At 43.3% G+C, this 19,823-nt stretch overlaps 1 protein-coding gene across 2 annotated transcripts in view; it reads left to right on the top strand.

Moving 5' to 3' along the window:
• The window catches only part of TAFA3 (TAFA chemokine like family member 3), a 155,124-nt gene that overhangs the window by 36,092 nt on the left and 99,209 nt on the right, over positions 1-19,823 (top strand). For both annotated transcript variants that reach the window (XM_061630348.1, XM_061630349.1), the window contains exons 2-3: positions 16,247-16,335; positions 18,245-18,360. In XM_061630348.1, the coding sequence (XP_061486332.1) occupies positions 18,246-18,360 (115 nt within the window). In that variant the 5' untranslated portion in view covers positions 16,247-16,335; position 18,245. The remainder of the gene's footprint in view (positions 1-16,246; positions 16,336-18,244; positions 18,361-19,823) is intronic.

Genomic DNA, 19,823 nt, shown 5'->3' with positions numbered 1-19,823 from the left:
TTCGGCAATAGGCCGCAATCCCGTTCCGTGCCCGGTACCTGCCGGGCAAAAGGGGCGTGTTTGCGGCTGCTGCCGAAGCCAGGCCGCCATCAAGGGTGTGTGCGTGCGCACGTGGCGCGCCAGCGCGCCGTCGTGACGCACAGTAAGGAGGCGGGGCAGCTGAAGGCCATTTAAGGCCACTCCACCAGCCTCCCGCCCTCCTTTGAATTTTGGCGGCGCCCGCCCGACCCTCCCTCTACTGCAGTGTGATTCATTTGGTCGCTACGGGGCCGACTAGGAATTTTTGGCCTGCCTGCCTCGCTTTGCTGGCAGGTTTCTTTTGCCTACTCCACACTGTGGTTGGGGGGACGGGTCAAGGGTTAGCACGGGTGCCTTTGGGGTTAATAGGCTGATTGGTGTGTTTTTAGCTTCAATATGTCAACGGTCACTTGTGGCAAAGAAGTGCGGGAAAAGGTTTAAAGGGAAAGGGCAGCTAGGTGACACCTTTAGGCACCTTTGGGGGCGATTGGCGGTCCGGGGGCCTGCAGCTCAGGGCTATACGGCCCGGGGGGCAGAACACGGGCCGCCTTTGGGGCCAACGTGCCTCATCCGCTCGGAGTTTCACGGCTCCGGGGGGCGGTGATGCGGGTTGGACCCCCTACACATCTTCAGGGTGTGGCTTGAGCTGGGGTCTGGCATAGGGCAGCCCCAGGCTCAGGCAAGGTTTAGTCGCCCTATGGCTGCAAGCAGGCTTTGCCTGGATCATCAGAATGCTCCCGCACTTGATTTCCCCTCTGCAGGTTCATTATTCTAATTGATTCCGTTTAATAAAGTGGCCCATGATTTAACCCAATGAATGGTGTTTGTGTTTTATTTCGGCAATAGGCCGCAATCCCCCTGGAACAGCCAGATCCCCTCTACAGCTCAAACCAAGGCTCTCTTTGTTTAAAAAACCCACTCTGTCATAGTGCTTACTTGCCCCAAACTAGCCATCCCTCCCTTAGCCCTCAGTCCCACATGCAAGATGTCTCTCCGAGTGAGTTCAAAAGGCTCTGTTAGTAAGAGAAAACATGTATGTCTCCAGCTGAACCTGACGTTGGTTGCTCCACATTTTCAGATATGCTTGAAAAGTGTTTATCTGAAGGGAAGCTCCTATAATAATAAGCATTCAAGCTGTCATTCTCTTGCCTTGTCATTTTGACCTCCTGGAAAGGTTGTGGTATCTATCTGTAGACTGTGAGAGGAAGACTGGGGATACGTTGGAGGATGGAATGGCAAGAAGAGCATAACGTTGTTGGTTTTTTTTAAAAAAATCAGACATGTTTGTCATCAGTTAAATACATCAACCGAATGCAAGAAGGGCTAATTTTTTTCTTTTTCTTTTTGGTGACTTCAGTGTATATGCAACCAAATGCCAGAGATGCTGAGGTAGTAGAATATAATTCAGGTTCTTCTTAATGTGAGAAAATTCTCTAGAGTGCAGAATCTTTATTGTACTGGGGAAAGAACTGTTGGATATGAATCTGGGTTCTTAATGCATATGTGGAGAAAGACAAAAAGTCTGAAGGCAAGTGAGGCAGCAACCTTGCTGAAATGAAGCTGCCCTGAGCATGGTCAGCTGCCTTGGTCTAGATGGGGAGCTACCTGGGAATGCTTTGTAGTTTTCCTTGAGTTCCATGGGAGAGTGGCAGGATACAGATCAAGGCATTTTTAAAGTAATAGTTGCACATCCAAATGGACACCCAATTCTAAGTTTTGTTTACCTACTGGACACAAATGACACAAATAAAATTTAATCTATGAACCAAGGGCACAAATTCAGATTGGAAGTCACTGAAACACTGACTAGAGGTATGAAATTTTATTAAAATTGAATAGAAATAGAACATAAGGACACATTACACAATCATTCTTAGGGTTCTTACAAACCATTAGTCTTTCTGAAAAACTTCTGTATATATATATATTAATAACAATAATATATATATTAATACATATTAAATTTTAATTTGCTTTTTAATTCATATATTTATTGGTGGGTGCACGTAAGAATTTTGCTAGGCTTGTAACTTATGTAATTGCGTTTCCAAGGCTGTATTCACTCCTCCCCTTTTTTAGTTTCAGCTGCATTCGCCTCAGTCCAAATGTTGGCATTTGCCTGGTTGGTATTGACTTATGACAGGGCCTTCTCAGTAGTGGTTCCATTTGTGGATGCTGTTTCTGGTGACATGCATCTGTCTCTCTCATTACTGATTGTCGGGAGAAATGTAAAAACATTCCTATTTATCCAGCCATTTGATGGCTGAATGGTATTGTTCTGACAACCCCAAAATCATGCCTGAGAGAATGTGATTGTTTTTGCTTTCTAAAGAAGGTTTTTAATGATATTGTTGTTGATGTGTTTCTATATGTTTACTATAGGGATTCTAAGTACTAAAACAGAGCTACCAATCCTGAGATATGCACATATATGGACACACACACACACTCCAGAGTTCTTTGGAATTCAAGGTCACTTGTTTATATCTTACATGAGATACAATGATGGCTGCTAGTTTAACCAGCTTTAAAGGCAGATTAGACCCATTTGCAGAGGCTGTCATCAATGGTTACTAGTCGTGATGGCCAGTTGCAGCCTCCAGGTTCAGAGGCAGTGCTGGGCTACCATGGGCAGGGGAACATCCAAAGGCCCAGTGTCCATTCCCATTAGGTTCAGGGCCTGATACTGATCCTGTATCTTTAGGAGAAGAGAAAGTCAGCCAAGTGCAGGTGTTCTTGCAACACTGTAATGGGAAAAACCACAAGGTGGAATTCTCCCTTCCCCCTGCACAACTTTTAAAAACATAGAAGACCTCTTGGTTGACAGGCCTGGATTCACCATCTCTCAGCCTAATCTGCCCCTCAGGATGAAAACAACAGAGGGGAACCATGACTACCAAAGGAAGAACACACTTAAAATGTAGAGAAAATAATAATGTATAACCATAATGTGAAATAAGATACTTATCAGGACATAGTATGAAGAAATATTTATATAAACATGACTGTCAAATATGTTTATTATTTATACAACCTGTAAAGATATTTATAGTGCAATCCTATGTTTGTTTACTCAGAAGCAAGTCCCAATGGGGCTTACTCAAATAGGGAAGCATGCACAGAACTGCAACCTCAAATGATAAGGAACTTCACTGACTCAACCCAAAATTCAGAATCTTGCCTCTTTAAGCTGTTTTGCAACTGTTTATACTTCTTTTATGGTTATTGGATTTTAAAGGGATTTATTTCTTATTGTCAGCTGCCTTGCTTTCCAATTGGCAACCCTACCTCACAGGGTTGTTGGGAAGACTCCATGTACACACTTACCCTGGAGATGTAAAAGTACATACACCCCATATAATAGTTTAGTGTGAAAACCAGTTGGTCACTGCAGCATTTTTTAAAAAAAGAATAAGTATTAGTTTCCTACATAATAAAAGCAGTGATACTTAAGTAAGGCCTACCTAATTGCTTAAAAAAATAGAATTGGAGGGGAAGAGAAAGATTTACAACACATGCACAATTCGTTGCTATGTTCATTCAAAAGTCCCATTAATTTACAGCACAGTCCTAACCATGTCTACTCAAAAGTAAGTCCTATTGAATTCAATGGGGTTTACTCTGGGTATTTGGGATTAGCATTGCAGCTTTACTCCCAGAAAAGCAAGTATTGGATTCAAGCTTCATATTGGGAAGGTTTTCAAAACACTGCCCTCTTCAACAGTGCAGGAGAATTTAAACTTGTTTGAGTCCTGCACACAAGAGAGAAAAAGACTATTGATACTGCTGAAAGCTATATACTTACTCAGTTTATGAATTTTTCAGATAAGCAGGAAAAAACAATGGCCTTGCAATGGGGTCTGGCTACTGCCTGGGGGTAAATAAATCCCTTGTCAATCATAACCTTGACTTCACTTATTTGCTACAAACCTGAAAGGGCAGGATTAGAGCAGCCAGCTACAAGCTCATATAACAGAAGTTGCAGAGGGTGAGTGTGACTTTTGGTGTGGTCTCTTGAAGCAAACCAACTTTTTTTTAATTGAAAGCTGAGAGTCCTACGATTAAGGTGACTCACCCAGAGACCCAGAAAGGACCCCCAAAATTCAGAGTCTCCGGGCAAAAACCAGAGATCTGGCAACCCTAATGGGGAAGGATTCATTCTACTCAGACTGAGGCTTTTGCAGATGTGGTGCCCTCCTCCTGGGCCTTATTACACTAAGAAGCATATCAAGGTCCATCCTTGTACTCTTTCTGACAGGAAGTTGGTTTTTCTATCAAAAGCCAGGAAGGTTTTTCACAACAATGCTGCTAAATAGCTCAAGTTGAGCTTGGTTTTAAATGGAGGTTTTATTGTTGCTGCTTCTAAACAGCCACTGGTTTTAAATGTGCTGTGTTAAACAGATGCCCCCCTCCCCTGTTTAGTTGTACATTGCTTCAGGGATTTTCTAAAGAAACAGCTAATGCATTTTATGAAGAAAAATAAATGCTGAGAGAGTATGAATTTTAACCTTCCGTGAAAATGGGATGCTTTGTAACAGGGGAATGGAAATAGATTTTGTGAGTTTTGTTTGCTGCCATAATGCTTTTTGGCAGCACAAGCTATCTCTTGGCTTCTAAACATGGGCAAGCTTAATCAGTCCAGTAGTATAATATCTTTTATGAACATAATGTGATGGGGTGGGTGGGAACTGGCCTTGCTTCAGTGGAAAATATAGAGGTTTATTGTTTGTTAGTAGTTTTTAAAGCCATGCTAAAAGTGTGCTTGAGCACTTAGACTGTCACCATAGACCCTGTTTCATTTCTTCCAACTTCCAATAAAGTGGAACAAGCCTTTTTAGTTATTGCCTCATCCTCTGGAACTGTCTCCCCTAGGAGATCTGCTTCCTTTTTTTTTTTAGCCTTGCAGCGGAGGGTAAAGACCTTATTTCAGGAGCCCTTTGGTTCCATTGTAACCTTAATTGTCCATTGTTTGCTGTTCGTTATATAGCCACAAGGGTGGCTGTATACTATAGCCAGCATGGATTTTCACATTCTACCATGTTAAATTGAAAATACCCCCACGTGCCATTCTTCTTTCCGTAACCTCATTTCAAAACAAAACCTTACAAAACGTATAGTCCTGAACTCAGAAAAGCTTGTTTAACAACCGTCTAAGTTTTCATGGTGATACACAAAACACTCAGAGAGATTTGAGAGTTCAAAATGTAAAAGAGGAGAAAAAAACACAGACCCCTGTTGGACTTTTTCTGTCAGTGGTCTCATAATTTGTTGAAATTAATTAAAAATCAGCCATGTTCACAGAGTACCTGTAATCCTATTATTGACCTTGCCCCCTACTCTGACTTTCACCTTATGCAGTTAAAAAATGTGTTTAAGAAATTTAACATTGCAGTCTATGATAGCACAGGCATGCTCGGTTAGAACCAACTGTCAGTGTTCTAAAAGCCAGACTAACAGCTGTTGCACTTGGCTAATCAGGGGGCCACATCCACGCCACACATTTATTCCACTTGAAACAATGGATTCTCCCAAAGAATCCTGGGAAATGTAGTTTGTGAAGGATGCTGAGACTTGTTTGGAGACTCCTATTCTACTGACAGAGCTCCAGTGGCCAGAGTGGTTTAACAGGCAGCCCCTCTGCACAGGAAGTGGATTGGACTGTGAAAGACCAATCCAAACTTTGTTTGCATTTTTATAAATTTGTAGGGCAGTACAATATCTCAGAGAAGTGGCCAGTTCTCCTGCTCCCCTGATGCATTCACTGTAGCTGCCCAATTTCCCTGCTTTTAAAAGTTTGATAGAAATATCTGTTGGCTGTAGGCGCATTCTTAAACTGCAAGGGTTTTTTTGCCTATTAGTAAATTGTTTTTAAGTTGCTGTGCTGTTATGTTATGTTCTTAGTTGTCATTTAAAATTTATGATAGATTATGATTAATTCATTGATGTCTTGGGGGTTTTCATTTTCAGCCATCTTGAGTATTTTATATATGAAGGTGGGAGAAATATACTTTTAATAAATGGAAAAGATGGCGCACAATACAGATATATTTTTTTAAAAAACCCTAAATAAAATAGCTTAACTTAACAGAGGGGGTAACTGCTATTATTTTCCAGTTTTCTTCCCCTCTGTATGTGTGTTAAAAGGTGCATCAATGCTTATACTGGCTTAGAACAGCACTGAGTTTTCTTTTCAAGATAAAAATATTTTTAATTGTCTATGAAGAATTTCACATTTTAATCTTCAGAGTCATCATTCTCTCTGATATTTTGTATAACATGGATCAGATATCTAGCTGCTTCTCTTTTTTTCAAGGATTTGAAAACTTGACCTCTCCATCCTTAAACAAGGTCTTCTTGCCTTTACTCCATGACAAGTCATATGTAGTGTAGCACATATGATGGTCCTGATGTACTGAGCTCAGGACAGGATTAGGCCTATCACATAAAGTCCCAATACGTTGAGGGCAAAGAACTTGCAAATCTTTACCAGGTGAATGGGTTGGTGGGAATCCAGACCATCAGAGATGTCAGTAGAAACAGGTAATTATCCAATTTTCACATCATGGTAAACCATATTTTGTGGCTTACTATGAATGCACTGATCTCACTGACTTCGCTCCTCTCACAACTAACAAACCATACTCCCTGGCTTAGTTTTGTGTCTAAATGGGAGATCATGGGTTGTTTCACTAAAAAACACACACCATGATCAGTAGGCCAAGGAGAAACGTTGGTTATAGATCATGGTTTGTTTGCATTGAAACAATCCACAATCCCTGGTTTGGACATCATGCTAAGCCTGTGATCATGGTTTGTGGGGGAACAGAGCAGGTGAGAATAGCACATTCATGGGTTTACTGAGATGTGTGAATGAAGCCATTAATATATGCACGTGTATGCACACTTTACCCTAATATATGCATTTGTGTACATACTCCTGGGCAGAGGAACTGCATTGCAACAACTGAAGTGTGAATTTTGAACGGTGGCTGTGATTTTGTTTGTGTATTGTTTCAGAGAATGTGAATATGGTAAGTTAAGCTTTAAATGTGAAAATCAAATTTCTCCCACATCCTTACTTGCGAAGGATGGGCTCATCCTATCTTACCTGAGGCATATGGCTTGTTGCCATCTGAGCCGTTGCAGCATTCCTGTTTCTGACTAACTGCCCTTTCCATTCCATGCTCCAAGCTTGACTGCTTCTTAAAAATATCATTTGTTATCACTCACTTAAGATCTCCTTTCCTATAGTGAACCTTGGGACAATCTAATTTAAGATGACCTTGTGGCAGGTTAAAATATTTGGATAATCCGAAAGAAACTGGGTGGGGAGATGGACTTTTATTGGGCTCCAAAAGTCTGAATGCCCTTTTCTTCATCACTTTCCAGAGTCACCTAATGCATGTGCCTCATTCATTAATATTTACTGGGCAGGGTATATGCTCCCATGCTTGTACAGTACTGTAATAAAATCATCATCTGGGAAGCAAGCAATGTCTGTTCAGAGTGGCTCACAGTATATATTACGTTTACCACTGCAAATTACCCACACCATCACTTAGCTCCGCTTGAATCATTTATTAAGTTAGGGTGCTTTGTAGCAGTGCCTGGATGCTGGATATGCTAATAAACCCTCCAGCGGTGAGAGTGTCTGTGGGGCAGACAGTATGGGGAAACTGTCCAGACCTTACAAGCTAAATAGAGATCCCTTTGGGATAGAATGCATTGCTTGCTTAAGGGTCTGTGTCACCAAGATCATCTTTCATCTCTCTGGGAGCATAAAGGGGTGTAAATGACACTGACACTTGCTCTAAGGCTCTTGACACTGACAGTGCAATGCGAAGCAACCTCTGTGTAACCAAGATCTCATTGGCACTTTGTGTGTATATTTTTCCAGAGGATCAATTAACCTGCATTAGTTAATACAGTTTTACCCTCCTCTTTTTCTTGGTCCACACATCACATATTTATTTTATTATTTATGTATTTAGATACTAGTTAATTGCCAAGGTGGCTTCTAAGCAGTTTATGATACACCCACAAAGGTGCCAGTATGAACACATACACATTAGCGATGGGTGAGTCCCCTTGACACAGTTCAGAACTGGCCTTGGCAAAATGAGCTTTCCATCCCCCCCCAAGTAATCAAAACTCTCTCATCATTTCTTGACCCCAGTACAGAATCCAGAACTGCTTTGTACTCCTTATCCCATCAAGAGCACCACAGGACCCAAATACCTCTTCAGCTCAACCCTCTTCCCTAAGCCCTGTGCTGCTGCACCTTCCCTTCCCCAAAATTTACCTGGTGATGGAAGGACAATGGCAAAGTCTTTCATGCATAGAATGCTGCAAAGAACCTAGGAAACATAATTCTCCAAGGTGCCTGAATCTAGACCTCTTTCCCAGACTCCCTGGTGCTTGGATGCTATCACTGCAGCCTTCTAGACATCCAGGAGGGTGGCCTCTGGAGAAACCTAGCTGCAGTGCCATCACCACCATCAAGTAAGTTAGGGGCAGGGCAAACTCTAATATGAGGTCAAGTCTGAATTTGGAAGGACCCAGGGTTAATTTTTTTAAAAATGAACTGAGGCTGTTCAAGCTGCAAGAGTTTTCCTTCTGAACTTCTGCAGTTTGGAATTCACTCCCATCAGTAACAAAAATGTGCTGTGGGCAGTATTCAACTGTTGTGTCCCATCAGTGCAAGGATTACTGCTAGTGCAATGGGACTTTCCTCTGTTTCCTCCCCCCCCCCCATGCATGCCCTGCGCCCTCCACAAATCTGTTCCGCTGTGCTAGCAGTAATCCTTGCGCTGACAGGACTGGAACGTAGTGCTACGTCAGAATCAACCCAGTATTATTCTGACAAATGAATGTTCAGGCCAGGTGTTACACTGTTTGAGCCATTAGTCATTTGCAGATGCCAAGTACCCATGATTACAAACATGTACAATACAGGTGCACTCACTATGGGAAGCTGGCTTTGGCCGTGACCCTCCAAATGAGTATTAATTTGGTAGTAAGCTGTGCTGCAATGTAATATACAGTACAAGATGTCTCTTGAGTGAGTTCAAAGAGGCTGTGTTAGAGCAAACAGCATGATACTGCATCCTTTGATCACCTTAGCCATTTTTCAGTGTGCATTTTTTCTTTTTAAAGCAAGGGATGATTTGGCTTTTTTCTCAACCTTAATCCATTTAGAGATGTTCTATCCACCACACAGTGCTTGGTCAGTAAGCAGCAGAGTAAATTCTTGATGGCATTGGGTACTTTGGACTTGCTTTAGGAAAGAAGAGTGGGGTACACACAAAATGATGCTGATCTCCTCTCACTCTTTGTGTGTGCAACACCTAGCATAGCAGGCCCCCCATGTGGGCAGGGAGGACTTTCTCCTTTCTTTCTTAGGCTTCATCATATAATGGTGTCTTATGTGCTACAGTTTACTTATGAGACACACATTTTGCAGTACAAGCACTGGGTGATATCCAGGGGCTTTCAGTCCAAGGGAGAGGGACTGACTGAATGTATGTGCTCATTTCTCTTTCCCTCATTTAGTTCTTTCACACAATGATGGCTTTTAAGTTTCAGATCTGTAGCATTTGTAACATGAGCAGTACTGTTCTCAGGGTATGTTTGCAAGGGGCATTTCTGAGCAATCAGATGCAATCCTTCAGTTCATTCAGAGGTCACAGAGTGTCCATATTCATTTACCATTTGTCCAAGCCCTTTATACTGATCAAACTGTAGCTCCTCTGGATATAACACTCTTCTATTTGAGTTTCATGACAGTTTTGCTGGGATGAAGCTTGAGGCAAGTTTAGGGGTAGGCAAAGGCAAACAGATCCACTTAGGCAGTGACAGAGTGGGACTTGTGTTCAGAAACAAATAGCTTGTGGATCCTTAATGTAGCTGCCTGCTGGGTAGCTCCACCTCCCCATGTCATCTATCTTCAAGGGGCTCCTGCTGTCTCCCGACTATAGCTCTCACTGAGGACTAGCACCAGTCTCTCCTATAGTAGCCCTATTGCCTTTATAACGGAAAGCAAAACACAGGGCAGACAGTTGCTGGGGATCACAAGTGGAGAGGATGCTTTTGTGCTCAGGCTCTGCTTTCAGGCTTCCCCTAAGCACCTGATTGGCCACTGTGAGAACAGGATGATGGACTAGATGGGCCATTAGCCTGATCCAGCTGGGCTCTTCTTTGTGATGAGGAGGAGCCGGAGGCAACTCAGAAGTCTAGCTGTTTGTTTGGGACCTACTTGAAAAAGGCAGTGATCAGAGTATCAGAAGGGGCAAAAAGCCCAACCAGGGCCTTTGATGATGAAATGGCTCATGAAGACCAGGCAGACCTACCAGACTGCCTTCTGGGACTGCCAGTGCTTAGAGAGTGCTGGTCCTCCCTTCCCTCCTGGTGCTTTTAATTTGGAATTGGACTCAAACCCCTGGAGTCCATGTTAAACTGATCTAGTACTTTTTGTTTGTTCTTGTCTTTCATTACTCCACCCCCCCCCCAGCTGTACTCTGCTTTGGAAACCAGACAGAGGTTCAGTGCTGCCCCAGCAGAGTGGGACTCCACAGAACCCAGGCAGATCACCCTCCACCTGACATTCCTCTATCTGTGAGGCTTAACTGGAGGTTATGAAACATAACACTTTGTAAACCACAAGGACCTGTCAAACAACCTGGTAGTTTTCCATGTCTGTACTATCAGTATCAGCCCTTTTGTGCTAGCTGGGGCTGACAGGAGTTGTAGCCCAAGATGTGTGGAAGGCACCACGTTGGAGAAGGCTGCTATTCTCTGAAAATGACCTTGGAGATAGGATCAGAACCACTGTAAAACAGTGCTTCCAATACCCATCTCACCAAGTCGGCCCAGAAGGATACCATGGTCAATGGTATCGATAGCCACCAAGAGATCAAGTAAGAGTAATGGGGTTGCACTCCCCCTGTCCTTCTTCCAATAATGGTCATCCATCAGGGCAACTAAGGCTGATTCAGTCCCATAACCAGCCTTAAACTAGAAGGTGAATTTCCTTGGGAACATGTATGAAAAAGAGCACAGAGTGTAAGCATCTGCTGGTATGATCTTAGAAGGGAGAATTTGAACAAACTGATTAACAGTAAGCCATATAAAAATTGGAAGCAAGGGAAATTTCCTTGAGCCAGAGGTGTTCAAACAAATTTAAAACAAATGACATGAAACACTAATCATGGTTCTTGTGCAATAAAGAATCGGCCAGCCACATTGCTGGGGTTCAACAAAGGTGGTGAGACTTGCAATGGCCAGGACTCCTGTACCTTTAAAAAGTGCCTAAGAGGGGGAAATAGAATAAGGGTGTGCTTTTCCTATTGTATTGCTACAATGGTGAGTGACATTTCACCTGCTGAAATCTTCTCTTCCCAACTACTGAAAGACCTGGACACTAGTGGGGCCCTCAGGTCAGGACTTTGGGAGCTGAGGTCCCACACAGCAGAATCAGCAGGAGTGCCCCCAAGTGCATCTGGGCTGGCTTACTGTCTAAAGAGCCCTGACTGTTTTAAGGGTGTAATCCTAACCCTGGCTGTTGCAGATGCCACCACATCTGCAGCCCTGCGGAGCATGCCAATTGGGGCAGATGGGGTGGAGTTAGGCAGATTGCTGCATCAGCCTGAAGCTGGCACACAGATTGGGCCTGGATGAGGCCTAGTGTTGTCATGTGATGGTGGTGGGTATGACTTTGGATCCAACAGATCCTGGGCCAACTCAGCCCTTCCCTGACCCTGGAATGCCCATTTTGGGGTACTTCAGCCTACCCACATATTTAATGGGAAGAAGGGGGCACTCTACATCAGCATCACTCTGTAGCTGCAGGCTGGTGCAGGTCTGAGCTGAGAGACACCTACAACCAATCCCACCCACCAGGCCCAACACCAGAGGGTATCCAGGTTGGGCACTGGCTGAGGGTTCCTAGCTCTGAGAGGGGTCCCTGCTGGTGCAGCTGGGCAGGTGTAGTTCCAACCCCATGACCTCATGCTGGCGGAGCAGCAGCCACACTGCAAAGCAACACCCCCTCCATTGCAGATGTGGGCTGGCCGTGCAACTTCCTGTGGCAATATGGTGCCACATCAGCACACTGTGTGCACATGCTTGTCATCACCCAAAATGGCAGCAGGGACATCAACATGCTCCCTGTCATCTTGGGTGATGGCAGGTGTGAACACACAGTGTGTTAATCCGCTGATGTGTCTGGGCTTATGTAAAACCCTGGCTGTGGTAGTGCCACCACCATAGCCTTTGAGGGTCCCTGCAAACTGGTGCCCAAGGGCCCACTGCAGTCTGGTGCTGGCCCTGCCACCCACCCATCTCCAGCTCAGAATGAAGGGCGTTTGGACACTTGCTATGTATCGAACCTAGCAACTTTAGACCAGGACTAAGCTGAGCTTCCAATTCATCTTCCTGAAGAAGAGGAGAAACTTATTCTGCTGTGCGAGAGCAATTATTAAGTTTTTGTGGTGTTGCATTAGCAAGGAGCTGCCAACCTTTGGGGGCTAGTCCAGTGGGTGCGTTTGGAATTCTGAGGAAGTGTCCTGGGCACCACTCACAAAATGGCCAATGTGGGGGTGTGACATAATGCAAAATGGCTGGTGTGAGGATGTGGCTAACACAAACTGTCACATCTAAAAGTGCAGGAAAAAAGACTGGGCCACAAAATGGTTCAGGTACCCCCCCCCCCAGAAACTCACACTCACAGAGAGAAACTGTTTAAACCTCTCCTGTGTTCAGAACAGAAGGGAGGGTGGGTGTTTAGTATTCTATTTTGGGGGAGCTCATTCAATGTAGGAGAAGCAATGCAGGCAGAAACTGAGGCAGGAAGATCAAAGAGTCCCTAATGCATTGTAGATTTTTGAGTGGATACTTACTGAGACATTTTACTGGTGCCATAGGAGGTACTGGCAGGCACACTGGCACCCATAGGCAACACATTGGTAACCCCTGCATTAAACATCTATTACTCCAAGTTACACTGTCACTTCCCCAGTGTATAGTTCATCTCCCCAAAGGATACTGCGGCTTAAACTGTGGTGGATGGACTACTGGTACTCATTCAGAAGCTTCCATGACTGTGATGAAAATAATGGGGGGGAAAGTGAAGGCATTTTCAGAGCAAACACTTGATCCACGCTCTGAAGTAGCTATATTTGAAGATGTGAAGTCAGGGGAAAGTGGCAAAGTGATGGGTAAGAATTGCTGGGCTTCATCTTTCCGGAATAATAATGCCTTGACTGGTGCTCATTGGGACTGGTAGGGTCGAAGGCTGGAAGCCCAACAGTAGGTAGAGCCAGAGCCAGAGCCAATGACAGGCAGAGCCAACTGTTTCTAGTTGTGTTCCTATCCTCCTTGCTGCTCAGTTCTACAAAGGCAACACTGAAACTGGAGGAGGAAGTTGACAGCCAGTGCTACTACCCTCTGGACTAGTTGTAAGTAAGAACGCAGGCAAGTGAGGGCTGGCTCAGGGCAGACTGAGGGTGGTTGGGCAATACCTCATTCACTCTAATGGACCAGCCTTCGCTGGCCTTGACTGACAAATATAACTCAGTAACACGGTACATACACAAATTTAAGCAACACTTCCAATTTTTCTTGTCATTCTGTTCATTTGCTATAGCTGTGTCTGAGTTTAGGAGACGAGTTCTAATTCAAGAAGCCTTTCAGACAGCCTCATAGCAAATACTGTGGTCCCCAAAGGACAATCAAGCTAGAACAGTGGGCCACAACAAAACAGAGTTTAAGAATTGCTGCCTTAGAAAGAAAGATTAAAATGCTTACAGATAAATAATTAGAAATCCAGTGCATGTTTTGACAAGGAACAGTTGTGAGCTGGCCCTGTGCCCAGCAAGGGCTATATATTACCACAAACAACAGACACTCACTCTCTAGCTCACTGTTAATAAATTCTGATTGGGCACTAACATTTTACAGCTTCTGTGGTTGTTCACTCCGGACCCTGTTTAATCCTAGTAGGTGATATACAAGGCTGTGAAGTTGTCAGTGTCCTCCATCCCTGTTAAATTGAGGTTGTGCAGGCAAGGCTCCTTTTACTGCGACTACTTGCTGTCCCTTATGTTTCCTAGTCTCTGAGATATTCCTGACTAAAGGACAAAGAATTGAATGAGTTAGAAGAAAGTGTGTGTACTTGAGGAACTTTAGAAAACAGAATTTGGAATAGTGTACTTATATTTCAGTTACCATAGGCTCTGGCACGCTGGACAGTAGGCAAAAAAGAGAGGAAGAACTTCAGGTGCTGGAAATGTAGTTTATAGTAAGCTCAATGGATTTCATTAAAAAATCTCTTCTTCAAAGGGACACTTTTAAACAACCATTTGCACACATTCAAGGTAAACTGCAGTTTGATCTACTCTGGCTACAGTACCTGCATGGACACATATCTTTCACCTATTGTACCTTGGCTGCTGCTCTCAGTGAGTCATTTTGCAGGGTCCAGAAAAAACTGGAAAAGGATCCTAGCTGCAAGCTGCTTGATGCACCCTCCTCATCCCTGCCTGCCTCATACCAGCTGGCACAATGCAAATGTCCCATGTATCCTATGAGTGGGCTACGCTGCCCAAAATAGCTGCCAGATCTGTCCTCAGGGGAAGAAGGGAAGAAGGATACTTGACAGTCTTGCGCCTATATTCAAGTTAAGATTGCCCAGTAGTTAATATGTTCTAATACAATGCTGTGTTCCACCAAATCAATAGGGTGCACAAGTTGCTGGCTTAGTAAATTCTGCTGGCCTGTGGTGGTGATAGTTCCTCTAACTGTCATCTGCATTGGGTGTGACCTGGATCACTGAGTCCCTTTAGAAGTAGCCAAGTCACCCACCATTGGAGGTGGCTGCCCCATCTCTGCCATTGCTAAGACCATCAGAGAGAAATGAAGCAGCTCTCAGGCATTCCTCCATCGTGCCTAGTGAACAGCTCCAACTGAGAGCCTCTGCTATGTATATGACACCTGGGTGGGCGGTCCCCAGGTCGACCAGGGTGGGTCAGTGTGATACCCCCTCTGGATTGGAGACACAGGGCTGATAGGGTGGTCTGTACACAGTCCTACTATGGAAAACTAGTCCTGTCTATATCATCTGTACACTCCTATTAGGATGTTGGTTTGAGGTAGGTGTTTTAGCCATACCTTGATATATAATATTGTAAGAGGAACAGCAGATTAGTCAACAGGAAGCAGGTGATATTTTTCTTCCTTCTGGTGGTGAAAGTGAGTGGTGACTTATCATAGCATGGATATAATCACTGTGTAAATGGATAGATTACACAGATTACAAATGGGTGGTGTAACTATACTTGAAATACTCTGTACAGTTCTGGTTGGCACACCTCAAAAAGACTATTGTTGAGCTGGAAAAATGCCAAAAAGGGGAGCCAAAATGATCAGAGGACTGAGCAATTCCCCTTTGAAGAAAGGTTACAACATTTTGAGTTTTTGAGTTTAGAAGAAAAAGGCAAGTAAAGTGGGGGGCATGATAGAGGTGTATAGAGTCAAGCATGGTATAGAGAAAGTGAACAGAGGTTTTTCTCCCTTTCTGATTAAGCTGAATGTTTGAAGATTCAGGATAGAAAAAAGGAAGTACTCCTTCACATGTTATGCAGTTTAAACTATGGAATTTGCTACCACAATATGTAGTGATGCCCACCAAGGTGGATCTCTTTAAAAGGGAATTAGCCTTAGACAAATTTAGGATATCAGTGGCTACTAGTCATGATGGCTGTAAGACTTCTGCTGCCAGATGCAGCATGCCTCTGAATACCAGTTGCTGGAAATCATCAGCAGGAGAGTGTTGTTGTACTCATGTCCTGCGTGTGGACTTCCCATTAGCATCTTCTTGGCCACTGGAGAACAGAATGCTGGACTGGACAAAAGAAGATAAGGCTCTTATCTTCTTTTATCACTTTCCTATTTCCCCAGATTTCTGTTCAGGTATTCTAGTATGCAGCCTGTCAAATAGAGGACTGCCCTCTGTAAAGCACCCTTATTGTGGTGGCTGAAATATGGGGAGGGCAGGAGAGGGATAGATGATTTTTTAAAATGGGATTGTCTGCAAGGAGGATTAGCTTCTGGGTTGCCTCTTCTTGTGAGTCATGTGTTATTCTAGAGTGTGGTCTGGGGCAGTATGCTTCATTGGTTCAGGTAGAATCTGTGCGTTGAAAAGCTAAGCAGCTGTTTGTTGCTTCATTTTTAGATGCCCTGATGTTTGCTCTTCTTTGCAAATACCAAATCTATCTGAAATTGGCCAATGCACAGACAGTAGCTGTGAAGCCCCAGTAGGAGGTAAGTATAATTATTCAAATACTTGTTTCAATCACTTCACAAGAAATCCTGTTGTAAGAAAGCTGGATGAATCTGGCAAAAGGGTGCATTTTTAAACAGATGGACATCTATCTGGAAGACAGAGGTTTGAAATATCCAACTTTCCTTATGCCATCCCTTCCCTTTTCCTAAGCCTGAACATTTCTTTAATAGACTGAATTTTGGACCAACTTCTTTTGGCACAAAAAAGAGATTTACTTCATTATTAAGTTAGTGTGTCTATACTTGTGCAACTACTTGTGCGTGAAGAACTACTGGTTCTTCACTTGTTGGCCAAAAGAGAAAATACAAATATTCTGATTAAAAAAACCTGCTTGTTTAAACTTATGTGTGGGCATGCACATAAGTGCTGCCCTCCGCTTCCCAGTACATGCCCATTGCTGTTCAGGTGAAGCCATGTAATTTGCTGCCTCACTGCATTTGTATTTAGCAGTAATCCACATAATCCGAGTGTCTTCTTTTCTGAACCAGGGTCACACACGGAAGCAGCCATGTAGCAGTCTCATTCCAAACAGCTTCAAGTGGCAAGTTGTTGACACAAAGACTCTAGTGCATACATGCATCACTTGTATTGTGGGTAGAGATGGACGGATCTGTCAATATTGGTTCTCTCAGTTTCTCATTTTTCCAATCTTCAGTTCTCTACATTTCTGCGGCAATTTGTGATGTTTCTTTAAAAAAAATCCTCATGAAAATTCTTTAGCATTTTAGCGTGAATTTGTCCTAATAAACATATTTTTGTAGGCAGTTTTGATTAATACACACATTTTTGCAAGCAACTTCTCCCAATATAATGCATTCTTGTATGTTGTTGTTATATGCCTTCAAGTCGATTACGACTTACGGCAACCCTATGAATCAGCGACCTCCAATAGCATCTGTTATAAACCACCCTGTTCAGATCTTGTAAGTTCAGGTCTGTGGCTTCCTTGATGGAATCAAACCATCTCATGTTTGGCCTTCCTCTTTTTCTACTCCTTTTTGTTTTTTCCAGCATTATTGTCTTTTCTAGTGAATCATGTCTTCTCATTATGTATGCAAAGTATGATAACCTCAGTTTCATCATTTTAGTTTCTAGTCATAGTTCTGGTTTACTTTGTTCTAACCTTATTTTCACTAATATATTCATTTTTATGTACCTTTCCCCCTACTACATGCATTTTGTAAACATTGGTTAGAGAAATGCATTGTAACATTTGGATGTGCAAATTTTGATGGATGGCTGTTTTTTTGTTCTCAAATTACTTTGGAAAGTGCGCATTTGATACATTTGGCTTGAAATGCAAACTGAATCAAATTTCTCCCCTATCCTTAATGGTGGGCAATAGTGTGTTGACTCCTACTGATGTGCAGGGGCTTTATGCAATTGGGATAGTGGAGCCCCTACATGTGAGCAGTGGTACTTTGTTGGTTCCAGGTAGTGGGCAACTGTAACATAACAGTTTGCCACTCAGAGATGACCTCTATGCAGTTTGGCTTCAGACTGGTAAACACTCAGCCCATTATAAATCAGAGGCAATTGTGAAGTTGTAGTGATTCTTTGAACTGCCATGCAATTATTCTGCCCCAGTGAAGAGTATGCTATGTAGAGTACGTGGCATGTGCTTCAGTGTTTGTGTGTGTATATGTTCACACAAATGGCATGAGTATATTTTTTCTTCGAAAGACATGGTTTTTAGACAATTCTAGATTTTAAAAGGAATGTAAACTGCAGGGTTTAAAAAAAAATTTTTTTTTAAATGCTGAAATATGTAAAATAAATTTTGTCGGTTCCAAAACCAACAATTTAATCTAGTCTGAAGTTCTGTTGGCTTGTGGGCTCCCTATTGACGACACATGGATTTTAATGCTGTTTTTTTTTCCATGGCAGAATGAGTGAGAGGGACATCCGAAGCTTGAGCAAAGGAGTATTGGTGCTCTCTCTCTGCCTTATAATGCTATGGGGAAGGCTGACTCTGGCCTCATCACACCACAGAAGCCATTCAGGTAGGCCCAATGATCTCTCTTGAACCTGGCATTTTATTTTTTATGGCAGAGCTTTGCCTGGATGCCTGTGTGCAGTATTATATTTCTGGCTTTATGCATCTCCAGATGGTTTTGAGGAGTTGCAAGATGATACCAACTGGACTTTTGAAGAAGGTTCAATTATGTTGAGAGGCAGGGGCCACCAATGTGCCTTCCACCATCTCCTATGGCACCTTTAAAAGGGCTGCATAAGTATTCCCTCAAAAATCTGCAATGCATGAGATATTGTTTGCTCTTTGTGCGCAGTTCTTGTTTGCATTGGCTTGGCCTCTCCTACACCCCCCCCCCAGCAGCCAGTTTGTGACTGGTGTCCACTTCACTTTCTCAAAATTCCTAATGTGCCCAATGGCAAACCCTCATATAGAGTAAAGAGATGTGCTCTGATGCACAGGCATCCATATGCAGAACACCACCATTATTTTAGAATTTCTTTTTCATAGCACACTCTATCAAAACTCTCACCACTGCATAAAGCCAGCAGACATTTGACAGACGGGAGAGAGAGAGGGAGAAGCCAGGCGGTTGACCCGTCCATGGTCAGATGCTCATCTTCTCCATCACCTGGCTGCAAAAGGCCATTCTGAGACTTGGAAAAGTAGGAAGGAATTGATTCACATAGGTTCCTGCCTCAACACTACCTCCTGTTGAGGAAGTTGACATGAACACATGTGGTTTGGTGTCTGTCAGTCCTAGAAGAACCTGGCTGCAGTTTGCTCAAGGGTGATTGCTAGTTGCCCCAGCTGATAAAGGCAATGGCAAATTGCAAGCATGCCTTGCAAAGAAGTTGCACAAACTTCAGAAGTCTTTCAGAGTTTTCCCCCAGCATGAACCTCCTTTCTGAGATAGGCTCAAGCCCTTTTCACACATGTATAGGATGCACCATGGATGTGTGTGGTGAGGATGGTGTGCAGCATTACAGCAGCAGGTGCCACCCTTAAACTACAGACATTCAATGTATTGTCAGAAATGTCTCCCACATATGCAAATGTGCACATGGAGGGCTTTTCTCTGCTTGTTTGGCAGTGTTCTTTTTCAGGGTTTTTGAATATGTGGACAGAGCCCTCTGTGTCTACAACTGTATTGCAGGTGAGTTTTGAGAAACTACAATGAATGCATATAGGCCAGGGGGAGGTGGAGGTAGAAGAGCTGTGATGCTGCACACACTCTCTCAATTGTGTTTGTTGTACATGCTATGACATTTGCACAGGACTTCAAGTAAATGCAACTCCCAAGAACACATCTGTGTCTCCTGAGCACTTTGCTACATATGGATGGCCTCTGTGAGAACAGGATGTTGGACTAGATGGATATTTTGCCTAACCCAGCAGGGGTGTTCTTATGTTCTTACTGTGTATCATACAGAATGCAAAACTCAATAAAATCTGATTCAGTTAATGGTTTACCATGAATGTGCAGATGATTCC

This window comes from Rhineura floridana, chromosome 6 (genome assembly GCF_030035675.1).
Source record: "Rhineura floridana isolate rRhiFlo1 chromosome 6, rRhiFlo1.hap2, whole genome shotgun sequence".
Taxonomy (NCBI): Eukaryota; Metazoa; Chordata; class Lepidosauria; order Squamata; family Rhineuridae; genus Rhineura; species Rhineura floridana.
This window is presented reverse-complemented; position numbering and strand designations above follow the sequence as displayed.